We start from the raw sequence: 17,563 nt of genomic DNA on the forward strand, positions 1-17,563 counted from the left end.
TATATATTGTATATAGCTTTGATTGCTTCCTCTGAATACTGCTTGTTCATATCTTTACCATTTATCAGCTGGGGAATGACTTATTTTCTTATAAATTTGTTTCAGTTCTCTACATATTTAAGAAATGAGGCCTTATCAGGGAAACTTGCTGTAAATTTTTCATAGTTATGGTTACAAACTGTATATTTCCCTCCATCCCATTTTTCTTACTCTCTCTTCTTTCACCCTGTCCATCCTTAAGGTGTTTTGCTTCTATTACCTCTCCTCATCCACTTTCTGTTCTCTTATCTCCTTTCCTTCAGGGTAAGATACATTTATATACCCATCTGAGTATGTATGTTATTCTCTCTTTGAGCCAAATCTGTTGACAGTGAGGTCCAAGCGTGCTGTTCCCCCCTCCCCAACTTCCCTTTCTTCCCCTTTACTGTAAAAACTCTTTTTGTGCTTCTCTTATGTGAGATAATTAACCCCATTTCACGTCTCTTTTCCTCCTTTTCCAATGCATTCTTCTTTCTCACCCTTTAGTTATTTTTTAAGATATTATCCCATCATATTCAACTCATAGACGTGCCTTCTGCCTATGTATAGTCCTTTTAACTGCCCTAATAAGATAAAGTTCTTAGAAATTATAAGCATCATCTTCCCATATAGGAATATAAATATCCCTTATGATTTCTCTTTCCTATTTACATTTTTATAATTTTCTCAAATTTTGTATTTAGAAGTCAAATTTTTCTATGCAATTCTGGTCTTTTCATCAGGAATGCTTGAAAGTCTTCTGTTTCATTCATGTGCAGTTTTACTGGGTAAGAGATTCTTGATTGTAATACTAGTTCCTTTGGCCTCCAGAATATCAGAGTCTAAGCCCTCCAGTCTTTGAATGTAGAAAATGCTGAATCTTGGGTTTTCATGACCATGACTCCGTAGTATTTGAATGGTTTTTTTCAGGCTAGTTGCAATATTTTCTCTTTGATCTGGGAGCTCTGAAATTTGGCTGTGATATTCCTGGGAGTTTTCATTTTGGGGATCTCTTTCAAGAGATAATTGGTAGAATCTTTCCATTTCTATTCTCCCCTCTGGTTCTAGAATATCAGGGCAGTTTTCCTTGATAATTTCTTGAAAGATGAGGTCAAGGTTCTTTTTTTTGATTGTGGCTTTCAGGTAGTCTAATAATTCTTAAAACTATCTCTCCTGGAACATTGTGCATAGTAACAGCACCATTGTGCAATGATCAGCGATGATAGACTTATTCTCAACAATACAATGATTCAATACGATTCCAAGAGATTCATGATGGAAAATGCTAATCACATCCAGAGAAAGAACTGTGGAGTCTGAATGCAGATTGAAGCAGACTATTTTCAATTTTTTTTCTCATGATTTTTTACTTTGTGTTCTGTTTCTTCTTTCACAACATGACTAATGTGAAAATATGTTTAACATGATTGCATATACATAACCTATCTCAGATTGTTTGCCATCTTGGAGGGGAAGGGCAAAAAACTGGAACTCAAAATCTTACAAAAAATGAATGTTGAAAACTATCTTTACATGTAACTGAAAAAATAAGATACTATTTACAAAAAAAATTATCTTTCTTGGACCTATTTTCCAGGTCAGTTTTGGTTTTTTTTTTTTGCAATGAGATATTTCACATTTTTTTTCATTCTTTTAACTTTATTTTATTGTTTCTTGAAGTCTCATGAAATCATTAGTTTCCATTTGCCTAATCTGATTTTTAAGGAATTATTTTCTTCATTGAACTTTTGTACCTCCTTTTCCATTTGACCAATTCTACTTTTTAAGGAGTTCTTTACTTAATTTTTGTACATCTTTTTCCATTGGACCAATTCAGCTTTTTAAGGAGTTCATCTCTTCAGTGGATTTTTGTATATCCTTTTCCATTGGGCCAATTCTACTTTTAAAGAAGTTTTTCTTTTCAATGGGTTTTTGTGCCTTTTTTAAACATTTGACCTATTCTGTTTTTGAAGGTGTTATTTTCTTCATTTTTTTTTGTGCCTCGTTTATGAAACTGTTGACTCGTTTTTCATGATTTTCTTGCATCACTTCATTTCTTTTCCCAATTTTTCCTCTACCTGTCTTATTTGATTTTTAAAATCCTTTTTGAGTTCTTCCAGAAATTCTTTTTAAGTCTGAGATGAATTCACATTTTTCTTTGTGGGGTACGGGTGAGCAGGGCCTTTGTGGCAGAGGGGGAGGGCCTTTGGATGTAGCAGTTTTGACTTTGTTGTCTTCTGAGTTTGTGTTTAGATCTTTCCTGTCACCATAGTAACTTTCTGTGGTCAGGTTCTTTTTTTGTTACATACTCATTTTTTCAGCCCATTTCTTGCCTTTTAACTTTACGATAAAGTTAAACTGTACTTCCAGAGTGGGAAGGGCACTGTCCCAAACTTCAGGGTTTTTGTGCAGCTATTTTCAGAGCTAGTTCTGGAGGTCTATAGTTTTCAGTTTTTCCAAGGTGGTATGATCTAAGGAGAGATGTGTTTACTAGTCTATGAGTGACCACAGGCTTTCTTTTCTGCTCTGAAACTATGACCAGAGTCCCCCCATATGATAGCTGCTAGCTCTGCTTTGTTATTGCTTCTCTTTGTCCTGGTGACCTAGCACTGAGACTTGGAACTGCATGAGGTCAGTGTAACAGAGTTCTGCACTCACTATCAACAAAGGTTCAACCCCAGTGATCTCTTTCTGTCCAGTTGTCTGACCTCTTTACTATCTTTGGACTGAGAGTTCTGGAAGCCCAGAAATTGCTGCTGCTGATTCAGTTGCTCCCAAGGCCTGCTGGTGACTTGCAGAGATGAGGTTTGCGCTGGCCCACGAAGGTGTTGCCTGTGCTGGACTGTGCTGCATTCTCAATGCAGTACAATGCAGACATTTCTTGCCAATCTTCTAAGTTATCTTGTGTTGGAAAATTGTTTCACCCTGTCCTTTTGGGGGTTCTGCCACTCCAGAATTTGTTTTGAGGCAGCATTTTAAATTATTTGGAAGAGAATTTGGGAGAGCTCAGGCAAGTCCCTGCCTTTTCTCCTCTATCTCTCAGTTTCCTTTGTGAGTTTCTTTACTAGCAAAAGATAAACTCTTTTTCTACACTTTTTGCTTCTGGAGTTATCCTGTTGAGAGTAGGAACCTCTGAAACTTTAAGGATAAATCAAATGAGCTGAGAATAGCAGTTCATCAACTAATTAGTATTTGAAAGGGCAATGTTAAGAAGTTGAAACACTCGTTTACCCAAAAGTCCTAGTGAATAAACTAAAGGATGTGAAAAGAATAATTTACTCAAACTTGGGACTCTTTAAACCTGTCTTTTTCCATCCCTTCTGTAGTCACACTGTCCTGGCCTCACTCTCTCCTCTACTATATATGTCATGTTTTTCCTTTCTGTGTCATTTTTTTCTCTTCCTTTTCCCTCTTTTGTTTCTCTGTCATCCTCTTTTCCCTAGGGTGATATTCATTTTTCCTTTATGTTCTTTTAAAAATGTCTACTAGTAATTGTTCTAAATATGGAACTGAAGAATACTTTTAAGTATTTGTTCTAGTTATTTATTTAAGTTTTATATTCCATGTTCTTTTTAAAAAAATTTTTAATGTTTGTTTACTAATTTTTAGTTTTCAACATTCATTTCCACAAAATTTTGAGTTCCAAATTTTGTCCTCATCTCTCCCCTCCCACACCCCAGAAGGTCTTGCATTCTAATTATCCCTTCCCTCAATATGCCCTCCCTTCTATCATACCCCTCCCTTCCCTTATCCTCATTTTCTCTCTTTTCTTGTAGGGCAGGATAGATTTCTGTACCTCATTACCCGTATTTCTTATTTCCCAATTGTATGCAAAAACATTTCTTGGCATTTGTTCCTAATACTTTGAACTCCAACTTCTCTCCCTTCCTCCCTCCCCACCCATCTCCACTGAGAAGGCAAGCAATTCAATATAGGCTATATATGTGTAGTTTTGCAAAAGACTTCCATAATAGTCATGTTGTGTAAGGCTAACTATATTTCCCTCCATCCTATCCTTCCCCCATAGGGCTTCTCTCTTTTGACCTTGTCCCTCCCCATAAGTGTTTACTTCTAATTACTTCCTTCTCCTGTTTACCCTCCCTTCTATCATCCCTCTCACCTACTTTCCTGTAATATAATATAGATTTTCATACCAAATTGAGTGAGCATGTTATTCCCTCCTTAAGCCAAATGTGAAGAGAATAAGCTTCACTTTTTCCCTCTCACCTCCTCCTTTTTCTCCTCCATTGAATAAACTTATTCTTGCCTTTTTTATGAGATAATTTGCCCCATTCCATTTCTCCCTTTCTTCTCCCAATATATTCCTCTCTCACCCCTTAATTTTATTTTTTTAGGTATCATCCCTTCATAATCAGCTCACCCTGTGCTCTCTGTCTTCCCAATTTTTCTTCCACCTCTCTTACTTGATTTTCAAAATCCTTTTGGAGCTCTTCCATGGCCTGAGACCATTGTATATTTATTTTAGAGGTTTTGCCTGCAGAAGCCTTGACTTTTAGGTCTTCCTCTGAAGACTTAAATTGTTCCTCCTCATCTGAAAGGATGGAAGGAAATACCTGCTCACCAAAAAAGTAACCTTTTATTGTCTTATTCTTTTTCCCTTTTCGGGGCATTTTCCCAGCCAGTTACTTGACTTTTAAGTTCTTTGTCAGAGCTGAACTCAAGGCTGAGATTCAGATTGGTGGCTCAATTCCCCCAGGGGCTCTTGGTAGAGGGCTTCCAAAATGGAAGCTCCTGCTATTGGGAGTCCAGACTGAGCTCCCTTCTCCTGGGTGAAGGGGCCTTCCCACTGACCTTTGAAGCTGTTTGTGGGTTGAGCAATCTGGAGAGTGGTACTGCTGGTGGCTCCCTGAAGTCTGTTCAGGGTCCTGTCCCTGCCATATCAGGCTGCACGCCACGCTTCCCGGGCTGGGCTATGTGCGCTCTGTGCTTCCTGGGCTCAGAAAGCAACTTTCTTATTTTCCATGTTCTTAATAAAAATCAAGTAAGTTTAATTATGTCTCTCAGATTAAATTTTTTTTTTCTGTAAACACTGTTTGTAAGGTATCATGCCTAGGCACTGGGAATACAAAGGCAAAATGAAATAGTTTCAAGGAATGTTCATTCTACTTGGGGGGAGATATAATGTGCAAAAAATAAGTAAAATTCAAGAATTGAGGAGAGACAAAGAACTAAAAACACAGTGGGTGGATGAGGAGTCAGGGCAGGCTTCTTAGCAAAGAAGACAAGAATACTAAGGGACAAATATCAAAAGGAGTATATTGTGGGCATGGGGAGTAGCAGTTTAAACAGAATATTGAGTTTCGCTAGTTGGTTCAGTGGGAGCATAGAGTTTGTAAAGGGTAGTATGAAATAAAGCTGGAAAGGGAGGTGGGAGCCAGACTGTAGAGGGCCTTCAATCTCAGGCATTTCCGTTCTGAGTCCCTCATTGCCCTATGCCTCTGTTTCTTCATTTATGAAGGGGAGTTAGATTGAATGGCCTTTGAGTTCCTTTAGAGCTCCAGTCTGTGACCTGTGATTATAACTCCAGTTACTTTTAACTTGTCTCCATCTGTCACCGTTTTGCTGTTTCACCAATATAATCATCTCTCCTCTGAATTTTCCTGTTTTGGTTGAGGGTCCCCCCATTCCCTCGGTCACCCACTTAAAATTTTGTAATAATCCTTGAATGTTTCTTCTTCACCCCTATATCAGATTAGCTGCCAAAGTCATCTAAGTTCTACCTCTGAACTTTCTTTCACATTCAGGCCTCATTTCTATTTTTATGAACCATCGTAATCAGAGCCCTTCTTAACTCTTACTTGCTCTTTGGTAGTAGTCTCCTAACTCACCATTCTTCCTGCCTTTAGTCTCTCCCCTCTCCATCATTCATATAACTGCTTGAGTAATCTTAATGTACAGTTTTGATTCTGTCACTTTTCTCTCACTTTAAAACTTTGTATATTGATTTTCCACTGTCAGATGAGTTAAAAGTAAACATTTCAGCTGGTTTTCAAGACCTTCTGTAATTTAACTTGAGTCTATCTTTCCACCTGTTATTTCACAATATTTCCTTTCAGGTATTCTACGCTCTACCTATACTGGACAATTGACACATCTATACTCTCATCCTACCTTCTCCTACCTCCATGCATTTTTCCCTCCATTTCTGGAATAGGTACTCCTACCCCACATCCCCACACTTTGAAATCTTTCTTTTCAAGGTCTAGTTCAGGCTCTATCTTCATGAGACTTTTCCTGATCCTTTTAGCTAATCCTTTATCTCTCTTAAATTTTGCAGAATCTCAAAATTGAAAGGGATCTCAGAACCACCTAATCCAACTATCTCTGAAAAGGATCTTTTCTGCAATATAACTGACTAGTGGTTGTCCAGTTCCTGCTTGAAGTCTTCCTGTGTAGAGGAATCTACTAACTCTGGCAGTCCATTGCACTTTTAGATAACTAATGGTTAGGATTTTTTACCTTACCTCAAGCGTAAACTTTTCTGCTTCCAACTTCTACCCATCATGGCACTTTGTCCTCTCCTATTCATTTAATCATACTTTGCCTTTTATCATAGTTTATCATAGTTACTTGTATTTGTTCTCTTCCTTGACCCTCCTTTAGATGGTAAGTTCCTTGAGGATTAAGGACTGTGTTATTCTTCATTTTTGTATCCCCAGCACCTAGAAGGGTGTTTTAACAGTTAGTATAGACTTTATAAATATATTGTGAATGATGACTTGATCCTCTGTGTAGGCCTCAGCCGTACTCTTCTCAGAAGAGCAGGTTTCCAGTTCCTTCTGTAACTTTTAATAGATACTTTATTCTTTAACACCTAGCTGTCTGACTTATAGTTTAACTTCACATATAAACATGTTGTGAATAGTGTCATTTGATTTCCTTAAATCACAGCTAATCAGTTAAATTATTTTTTTAATATATTCATTTTATTTATTTTTAATTCTCTACAATCACTACCATAAAACTTAGATTTTTTTTCCCCCTACTTACCTCCCACCACCCCACTCCCTCCCCAAGATGGCATGCAATTCTATATAGGATCTACACATATGTTCCTATTGAATACATTTTCATTATAGTTATACTGTGTGGAAGTACTAAAATAAATGGGAGAAAACATATAACAAACCAAAACATAATACACACAACACACACACACACACACACACACACACAAAATGATCTGCTACATTCTGCGATTGAATTTCATAGTTCTTTCTCTGAATGTGGAAGGCATTTTGCCTTAGAAGAGCATTGGAAATTTTTTTTTTTTTAATGCCCTTGCATTGCTATGAAGATCCAAGTCTACCAGAAAAAACTCACACACTATGGTCATTGCTATGCACAGAGTTCTCCTGGTTCTGCTCCTTTCACTCAGCATCAGATTTTATAAGTCCTTCCAGGCCTCTCTGAAGTCTTCCTGTTCATCATTTCTTATAGCACAATAGTATTTCATTACATTCATATACCATAATTTATTCAGCCATTCCCCAATTGATGGGCATCCCCTTGATTTCCAGTTCTTGGCCACCACAAAGAGAGCTGCTATAAATGTTTTTGTACATGTGGGACCCTTTCCCATTTTTATGATCTCTTGGGGATACAGTCCTAGCAGCGATATTGCTGGGTCCAAGGGTATGCACATTTTTGTAGCCCTTTGGGCATAGTTCCAAACTGCTCTCCAGAATGGTTGGATGAGCTCACAGCTCCACCAACAATGAATTACTGTTCCAGCTCTCCCACATCCTGTGCAACATTTATCATTTTCCTGTTCTGTCATGTTTGCCAATCTAATCGGTGTGATGTGGTACCTCAGAATTGTTTTGATTTGCATCTCTCTAATCAAAAGTGATTTAGAGCATTTTTTGTCCATGATATCAGTCTTTATACCTAGATCGTGCACCCATTTGGATTTTATTCTTGTGTAGGGTGTCAGTCATGGGTCTATGCCTAGTTTCCGTCACACTGTTATCCAGTTTTCCCAGCAACAGATAAATTATTAATTAAAATTTAGTAGTCATTTCTTTAACCTCCTTGGTCATAGCCTCTGAAACATAACTGAAGTGCTTGACATGCCAGAACTGCCATTTGTGTGTAAGCAAAGATGTTTTTATAATCAAACTTACAATAATATTTGTGAATATGTGTGGTATATGTCTGTCCTGTTTTGCATTTAATATTACTGTCATATGCACACCACCAACTCTGAATCATCTGTTTATGAATCATTTACTTTAGAGTTATGTGTATCACAATTTAAAGTATAGTTTGACTTCTCTTTACATCACACAAATTCTGCCTGGTGTGTACTTGGGGAATACAAATTCATTTTCATATTAACCTAAGCCAAACTTAATTGAAAAGGTAACTGCTCCCCAAAATCATGTTACATTTTGGAGGCAATTTTATTTTCTATTACTTCGCATTATTCTCTGTTAACATAAATAATAAAATTGAGGTTTTGCTATATTATTAAAAAACATATGGGTGTGAGTTTAAAATGTAGATATTCATGTTTTTAAACTTTCTTATTTTTTAATTATCTCTGAATGTCTTTCAGCTACAATGATCATTTTCTCATTATTGTCCCTGAAAGGCAAGTTTTTGAGGGTGTTACAAATATTCCAGCTGGATCAATCTAGCTTTATTTGATTAGACATTAATTTGGGCTTTTGAAAATTTGGTTTTTGTAAACATCCCAGTACAGCTTTTCAAATGGTTTGGGTTTGGCATATTTACACTTACCTGATTAGGGATATAAAGTATATTTTACATATACCTTAATCTGATCATTGAGTTATGATATTTGGTAATTTAGAAATTTGACATGTAGAAAATAAAGGAAAATATTCAAACTTTTTTCTTGTGTTTTGAAAGGAAAAATTATTTTTCTAAATTTTTTTGGCTTATACATTTATAGTTCTAATTGCATATAACTATTTTGAGTAAAATTATTTTGCCTGGAGGTATGGCCTTATAAAAATTTTGTTTTATGCAAAATTTTTGTTTCATAGCAGATTTATTGAGGGAAAGGTGGTATTTTGTCGCTCTAATGTCATCTGTTTTCTTTTTTAGAGTCTCCCTATCACACTAAGCCTAAACAGATCGCATCTTGGAGATATTTAAAGGCAACAGGGACAATGCCTCTCAGTGGCAGAATGGCTTTAACCCCACAGAAACTATGGCTTGCACCTGCAAAACAAGGTATGTGACTGCTTCAGTCCCTTGCTTCTCTGCTCAGGTATTCTCCCAGGAGAGTCTTTGAAAATTTGGAAGATGACTTAGAGTGCAACTTCTTTTTATAATGCAACTCATCCTAACGGTTTGAGTTATGTAACTTTTATTCACTCGCAAGGCATTTAGCATTTCTGTCATGTCATGACTTGTAAGTTGTGATGCTGTCTCAAACTATATGAGTGTACATTTTGTTTTTGAGTAATATGAATTTAGGAGTACTGACACAGCTTCCCTTAACCTGGAAACATCAGTCAGTTATTATAGAGTAAAGCTTGATTGTGTTGTGCTGATAGCATCACGTTAAATTCATACTGTTTTCTTCTCAGGAAGTTTGACTCAGCTTATGAAATCATACCTAGACTTAGGGACTGTATGGACTAACCCCTCCAGTGACATTCCAGAATATTTGAAAGAAGCACTAGGAATTAAAAGGCAAAAGCACCAATATTCCTTAGCAATGGTGAGCATTATCAGTGGAGATGAAATTGCTTTTCATGAGTTAAAACAATAGAACTTTTGGGTTTATTGTGACCTTTGGCAAGATGAGATTTCAGCAGATAAAGAAGGATGGATACAAAAGTGTGATATCTCTCTGTAAGAGTGTCAGGATTGCCAAAACTCAGAATAAACAGAGACTAGTAGTGAATGTTAAGGACAACATAAAGGACTTTTTTTAGACATTATAGGGGTAGGGGAGAGGGAGGAGGATTAAAGAAGAAATAGTACCACTGCTCTAGGTGAATAGGAAAATAATAACACAAAAGAGAGAAGATATAATTATTCAAACTTTTATTTTGCTTTTGTTTTCTCCGCCAAGAAATAAGATCTTTGGATTGGAAAGATAAAAATATTTAATTTGTTCAGTCGTTTTCAGTCATCTCTAATTCTTTGTGAACCCATTTGGGATTTCCTTGGCAAAGATACTAGAGTGGTTTGCTGTTTCCTTTCCAGCTAATTTACAAATGAGGAACTGAGGCAAACATCTAATAAGTATTGGAGGTCAGATTTGAACTCAGAAAGAGAAGTCTTCCTGACTCTTTCAAAAAAGTGAAAAGAATAGGGTCTATAGAACTGTGAGTGACTACACTTTCTGGCAAATTCTAGAATGCGTTATTAGAGGGATGGTTGTGAACACCTGCAAAAGGAAGCAGTGATCACAAAGAGTCAACATAGAAAAGAAAATGAGGTTAGTCAGGCATGACCTTCTTTTCTGACAGGGTTTCTAGACTGGTAGGGAATTCTGTAAACTAATTATATCAAGAACAATAATAATAGCTAATTTATGTAGCACTTTTGCAAAGTACTTTATGTATATACTTTTTAATTTGATCCTAACAATAACTCTGTGAGGTATGTACTACAGGCATTATTATCCCCACTTGACAAATGAGGAAATTGAGACTCAGAGAGATTGTAACTTTCCTAGAAGTTATGGCTAGCAGATGCTAGAGCGAAGATTTGACCCCAAGTTCTGTGACTCTAAATTGGGCATTCTAATTACTATGGCAACATTTTGTGTGTGCTTAGATGGAGTGACATAGAGTAGGAGATTGTAGTCATACAGATTGAGAACTAGTGAAGTGATGAAACTCAAAAAATAAGTCAAGGAGGATAGAAACCTCTAGCAGGCAGAGAGATCTCTGCCCTTAGCTCTACTTCTGTTCAAGATTTTTACCACTGAACTGGGTGAAGGCACACTTATCAAATTTGTAAATGATACATGAAGCTTAGACACATTGGCTGAGAGTAAGAATGACAAAACATTTCAGTAGGTGGGAATCATAGGCTGAATCTAACAAGATGAAACATTTATTTAACAAAGTAAATGAAAAATCTTATTGTTTAGTTTAAAAAAATAAATTTCCCAAGTACAAGATTGGGGAAGCATGGCTAGCCAAGAGTTCTTGTGAAAATGATCTGGGGGTTTTACTAGACTGAAATTCAAGGTGAGTTCACAGTTCAGCATAGAAGTTCAAAAATGCTAATGAGGTCTTAGGATGCAGTTAGAGTCTTAGTATCTATGACATGGAAGATGATAATTCTGCTGTACTCTGAATAGACTGCAAATGCAATGTGTAGCTCACTTCTGGGCACTGTAGTAACAAGATGGAGAGCGTCAAGAAAGAAGCATTCAGGATGGTGAGGTGATCATGCCAGATGAAAATCAGTTGAAGAAACTGAGATGGTTAGCTTTAGAAGAGAAGACTAAGGAAGGAAGGAAACAGCCATTAAGCATATACTATGCGCCAAGCGCTGTCTTATGTGCTTTATGAATTTCTCTCATTTGAGAAAAATGAAATAATATTTGATCCTCACAACAACTCTGGGAGGAGGCACTATTATTATCCTCATTTTACAGTTGAAAAAACTGAGACCAGTGGAGTCTGAGTAACTTGTCCAAAGTCATATAAGTAGTAAGTTTCTGAGATCAGATCTGAAGTCAAGTCTTCCTGATTTTAGGCCCAGTTTTCTATCAATTGTACCACCTGCCTACATGGATATATGATAGATGTGTTCAAGTCACTGAAGGGATGGCATGTAGAAATAGATTAGATTTATTTTTTTTGGCCCCAGAGAGCAGAACTAGGAGCAGTGGTTGGAAGTTGTTAGGAGGGCAATTTAGTTTTGACACAAGGAAGAATTCTGTAGCAGTTAATAGTATGTAATCATAGACTGAGCTGCCACCAGAAGGGAGTGAATTCTCCTTCACTAGAAGTTTTGTTGGGAATGTTGCAGAAGGCATCCCTTTTCAGGTACAGGTTGGACCAGATGGGCTCTCAGGTCCTTACAGTAGTGACGCTGAGATTTTTTTACTTCAGGTATCCATGTTATTCTACGGCAGGTTAAAAAGTAAGATATGAAATAGTATCATTGCTCACTTAGGAATCAGAGCAATTGCTGCACGGTAGAAGCTAAACTAATTATGTAATCTTAGATTTAATGGGAAAAGACTTTTAGTGAAATCTTTACTGAACTTACATTTGCCTGCTTCCCAAAACTTTTTACTGTTTTATTTATTTTTTGCTTTTGATCCCCACAGGTTAATCACTTCAGTTTTAAAACCTTCCTTAAATTCTAATTCTTTTATATTGCATCCCATACATGAGTTGCTTGCTCTTTTTGGTTGTTGGTCATTATATTTTAAGCTTAAATATTTATTGAGCATCGGCATGTTAATTATCCTTTAGAAATAAGGATTTGGACACTTAGGTGGCACAACGGATGGACTGTCAGGTCTGAAATCAAGAAAACTCATCTTTCCAATCTCAAATCTGTCCTCAGGCACTTCATAGTTGTATGCTTCTGGGCAAGTCACTTAAAAGCTCACTTTCCTCATTGGTAAAATGAGCTGGAGAAGGAAGTGGCAAATCCACTCCAGTATCTATCCACCAAAACTCCAAATGGGGTCACGAAGGGCTGGACATGACTGAAAAGACTAAGCAACAAAGAAATAAAAATTCACAATCTTTGTGTTAAGAGCCTCAAATCTGAAGAGTTTAAACTTAAATGGTTAAACAAAGTCTAAATGTTTCAGTCGTATTACAGTTTTCCTTTTATTCTACCTTGACTATAAATTATATGTTCATATCCTTATTTTTCTTGATTTTTCTTTTTCTCTTCTGTCTTTGGAAAATTTCTGTAATTGGTTGTATGTTACAATGTAGATTGTTTAAAAAATACTGTGAAATGCTTAGTATTATTTGAGAAAAAATATCTTGTTCTCTTGTGTTGCTGAAGCATTGTGATCTTTGAAATTCTGGTTATAGTAAAGCTAAGGATTGTTGTTCCCTTCCAAATAACCTTAAAAGTGATTTGCTTTGTGTCTTTCTCTAGGTCATGGTCCTGGAACCCCTGTTTATAGAGAGAAGGAAGATATGTATGATGAGATTATTGAATTAAAGAAGGTAATATTTCTTTTTGTTCTCTGCTGTTTTTAAACAATGAAAGTTTTTGGCAATGGATAAAAAAATGAATTCTGGACAGGGTTCCCTATTAACTCAAGGATCAAATGTAAGTTCATTTTTTATTTAAAGCTCTTAACCAGTTAGCCCCTTCTTATACATTACTCCCTTTCATGCATTCTACAGTTTGGCCACAGTGGTCTGCTTGCTGTTTCTCATATATGACATTCCATAGTCAATATGTGTGCCTTTGCACTGGCTGCCCCCCTGTATTTCAAATGCTCTCTCCCCTCCCTTCAACCTCTTAGAATTTCTGACTTTCTTTAATTCTTTAACTCCTACTAGGCAGGAATCAGTATAAGTTCTTCAGTAACCTGGGATTCCATTTCATGTGCTACATTTTAACCTGCTGTATTACCATGTACCATCTTCTTCATGGGGCTTTTCATTTCCCCTAGCTGCTAGAGTTTTCCTATTTGACGTTACCTTCCATCTTCTGTGTATGTATTCCCTAGGTACCTTTTTACATACAAGTTGTCTCTCCCATTAGAATGGAATCTACATTCTATTCTACAGGGAAAGGACTATTTTTTGCTTTCTTTGTATCTCCAGCACATAGCACAGTGCCTGGCACAGAGTAATGCTTAATAAGTGCTTGTTGATTGATTTATAATGCGAAGTGTACACTAACCCAAAAGTATCAAAACTTTCAGCTTATAGTCACTATTAGCCACCTGAGCTCATTCAATTAAGATGTTTATTCACTGAGATTTATTATTGATGAATTTATTTGATATATAATTTGATTACCATTTAATATATTATTGATAAATATATTCTTATAGGTCAGTGAGGTAGTGCAATGGATAGAGTTCCAGGTCAAACTCAGGAAGACTCATCTTCCTGAGTTCAATTGCAGCCTCAGATAGTTACTAACTTTGTGTGACCCTGGGCAAGTCATTTAACCCTGTTTACCATGATTTTCTTATCTATAAAATGAGTTGGAGAAGGAAATGGTAAATCACTCCAGTATCTTTGCCAAGGAAACCTCAAATGGAGTCACAAAGAGCCCTACATGACTGAACCCCAACAATAAAGTCCCATCTGTTCAGGGCAGGTAGGTGGTGCATCGTATAGAATGCCAAGTCTAGAGTCAGGAAGACTCATCTTCCTGTGTTCAGGGCAGCCAGATGGCGCAATGGATAGAGCCAGGCCTGGAGTCCAATCTCAGACACACCCTGGGAAAGTCACTTAACCTTGTTTGCCTCGTCTCCTCATCTGTAAAATGAACTGGAGAAGAAAATGGCAAATCACTGTAGAATCTTTGTCAGAAAACCCCAAATGGGGTCACAAAGAGTTGGATATAACTGAAACAATTGAACACATATTTTTATATTTTCAGTTTAGTCTCAGAGGAAGAACAGTAGTAGTCCTTCTTACCAATACTAACTCTACTTGTCCTTTTATCCCCTCTCTTACCCTCTCTAGTCATGTGCTCCTTCAGTTATTCCCTCTCTCATTTGAATTTTCAGTCATTCTTTATGCACTCATTCTTCACTGATAACCTGCAAACAAGTCCATATCTCCTGATCCTTCACTTGATCCTGCTGTGTCCTCAAGCTGTTGTCCCATAACTCTCTCATTTACAGCCAAGTGCCTGTATAAAGTTATCTGGACTTTATTACCTCTACCTTGAACAAGTAGGATCATGGATTAAAAGCTGGAAGGGAGAATAGAGATAATCTAGTCCAAGACCCTCATTTTACAGATAAGGAAGCTGTGGTCCAGAAAAGTTAAGTGACTTGCTCAAGATAGTACGTGGCAAAGTCAGAACTCAAACTAAGGTCTTCTGACTTCAGATCCTCTATTATTACTGCTATATCATACTATCTCATTTTCTTCTCCCACTTACTTCTTAATGCCTTGTATTCCTAGCTTTTAACCCTGCCATTTAATTGAAACTACACTCTCCAAGATGGCCAAAAAACTCTTAACTACCAAATTCAAAGACTTTTACTCAGTCCTCATCCTTCTTGAATATCCCTAAGGCACATGACATTGTTGATTATCCCTCCTCTTTAATGCTGTCTTCCCTGGATTTTCATGACCCTACTGTCTCCTTGTTCTGCTATTTGTCTCTCCATTGTTTTTGTCTTTCATTTTCTGGATCATTTTCTATGCCTTGTCTGCTGTGCATATTGGGTTTGCCCCCAGGACACTGTCCTTATCTCTCTCTACACTTTTCTCCAATGGTAGTCTAACTCATGTCTCTCCCTTGAGCTCCAATTCCATGTCCCAAAGGCATATTCCACCTATATGTACAACTGTCATCTCAAATACATTTTTTTTTAAATTCAGTATCTTCCCTCTCTGAACTTATCAAGATAACTCACTGGTTATAGAAAACACACTTTTCAACAACCTGACTCTACATATGGACATCACCAGATGATCATTATCAAAAATAGATTGATTATATAATTTGCAGACAAAGGTGGAGAAGCTCTATGCAGTCAGTTAAATGAGACTTGGAGCTTTCTGTGTCTCAGAACATGAGACAGAATTCAGACTTAAATGAAAGTAGGAAAAGCCATCAAACTGTATATGAAATGGGAATGATAAGAAATTAGTTCTGGTAGGTAGAATGCCTGAAGAACTATGAATAGAGGTTCACATATTGTATAGGAGGCAGCTGCAACAACAAGGAAAAAGAACCCAAAACAAAAGAAGAGCAAGAAATTAAAATGACTGATGAGGCTTTACAAATAGCTAAGGAAAGTGAAAGGTAAAGGGGAAAAGGAAAGATATACCCAACTAAAATGCAGATTTCCAGAGAATAGCAAGAAGAGATGTGTGTGTTCATCCTTCGTTGCCAAAAAAGACCATGCCATCAGAGAAATAATGACATGACTTGCACTTGACTTTGTTTTGAGGGAGGGCTGTGCAGGTCACCAACCTCACTTTTCCCTCCTGAGCCATCTGGCACCAGTGCCCAGATATTCATCAGGATGACTGGAGATGGCCCAGGATGAGGTAATTGGGGTTAAGTGACTTGCCCATGGCCACACAGCTAGTGAGTGTCAAGTGTCTGAGGTGAGATCTGAACTCAGGTCCTCCTGACTCGTGCACTGGTGCTCTATCCACTGCACTACCTAGCTGCCCCAGCAAGGAGAGATAAGATTTTCTTAAATGAACAATGCAAAAGAAGTAGAAGAAAACAATAGAATAGGAAAGACAAGGTCTCTTCAAGAAAATTAAAGATATCAAAGGAATGTTTCATGCAGAAAATGGGCATGCTGAAAGACAAAAAATAATAGGGAACTAACTCAACAAAAGTAAAAGAAATTAAGAAAAGGTGACAAGAATATACAAAAGTGTACAAGAAAGATCTCAACATCACAAGTAACCATGATGATATGGTTACTAATCTAAAGTCATATGTCCTAGAAAATGAAGTCTAGTGGGCCTTAGGAAACATTGCTAACAATAAGTCTAGTGGAGGTGATGGAAATTTAGCTGAGCTATTTTAAATACTAAGAGATGATGCTGTTAAAGTGCTGTAAGCAGTATGCCAACAAATTTGGAAAACTCAACAGTGACCACTAACTAGAAAAGATCAGTTTGCATCCCAATCGTAAGGAAGGACAATGCCAAAAAATGTTCAAATTACTGAAAAATTGCACTCATTTCACTCACCAGCAAAGTTGTACTTAAGATTCTGCAAACTAGCTTTCAGCAGTTGTGTAAACCAAGAATTACCAGAAGTACAGGTTGGTTTTCGAAGAGGTGGAGGAACTAGAAACCATATTGCCCACATTCACTTGATCATGAAGAAAGCAAGAAAGTTCCCAGAAAAACATCTACTCCTGCTTCATTGACTACTAAATGAAGCCTTTCTAAGGCTTATAAAGCCTGTCACTGTGTGGCTCACAACAAAATGTGGCAAGTACTTAAAAAGATAGGAGTACTAGATTATCTTACTTGTTTCCTGAGGAGCCAGTAGGCATGTCAGGAAGCAAGTTAGAACTGAATATGGAACAGCTGATTGGTTTGAGATTGGGAAAGGAGTATGACAAGGCTGTATATTGTCATCTTACTTATTTGTGAAATTTATAAGTGAAATGTGAAGCTGAATGGATCAAAAGCTGGAATTAAGGTTGCAGGGAGAAATATCAACACTGAGACGTGCAGAGCATAACCCTCTGATGACAGAAAGAGAAGAAAAATTAAGGCTCTTGCTGAGAGTGAAAGAAGAGAGTATAAAAACTGACTTGAAGCTTAACATTAAAATACTAGGAGCATGGCAGCTGGTCTCATCATTTTCTGGCAAATGGAGGGAGAAGTGGAATCAGTATCAGGTTTTATATTCTTGAGCTCAAAGATCA

General features: G+C 37.1%; 1 protein-coding gene across 8 annotated transcripts in view; it reads left to right on the plus strand.

The window, feature by feature from the left end:
- Positions 1 to 17,563, plus strand: part of IQCE (IQ motif containing E) — a 101,325-nt gene that overhangs the window by 28,564 nt on the left and 55,198 nt on the right. For 7 of the 8 annotated variants that reach the window (XM_072597697.1, XM_072597695.1, XM_072597694.1 and 4 more), the window contains 2 exons: positions 9,115 to 9,243; positions 13,111 to 13,181. In XM_072597697.1, the coding sequence (XP_072453798.1) occupies positions 9,115 to 9,243; positions 13,111 to 13,181 (200 nt within the window). Of the gene's footprint in view, positions 1 to 6,396; positions 6,484 to 9,114; positions 9,244 to 13,110; positions 13,182 to 17,563 lie in introns of those variants that run through there. The other variant, XM_072597700.1, reaches the window with a different exon arrangement.

The sequence above is a fragment of the Notamacropus eugenii genome, chromosome 3, assembly GCF_028372415.1.
Source record: "Notamacropus eugenii isolate mMacEug1 chromosome 3, mMacEug1.pri_v2, whole genome shotgun sequence".
Taxonomy (NCBI): Eukaryota; Metazoa; Chordata; class Mammalia; order Diprotodontia; family Macropodidae; genus Notamacropus; species Notamacropus eugenii.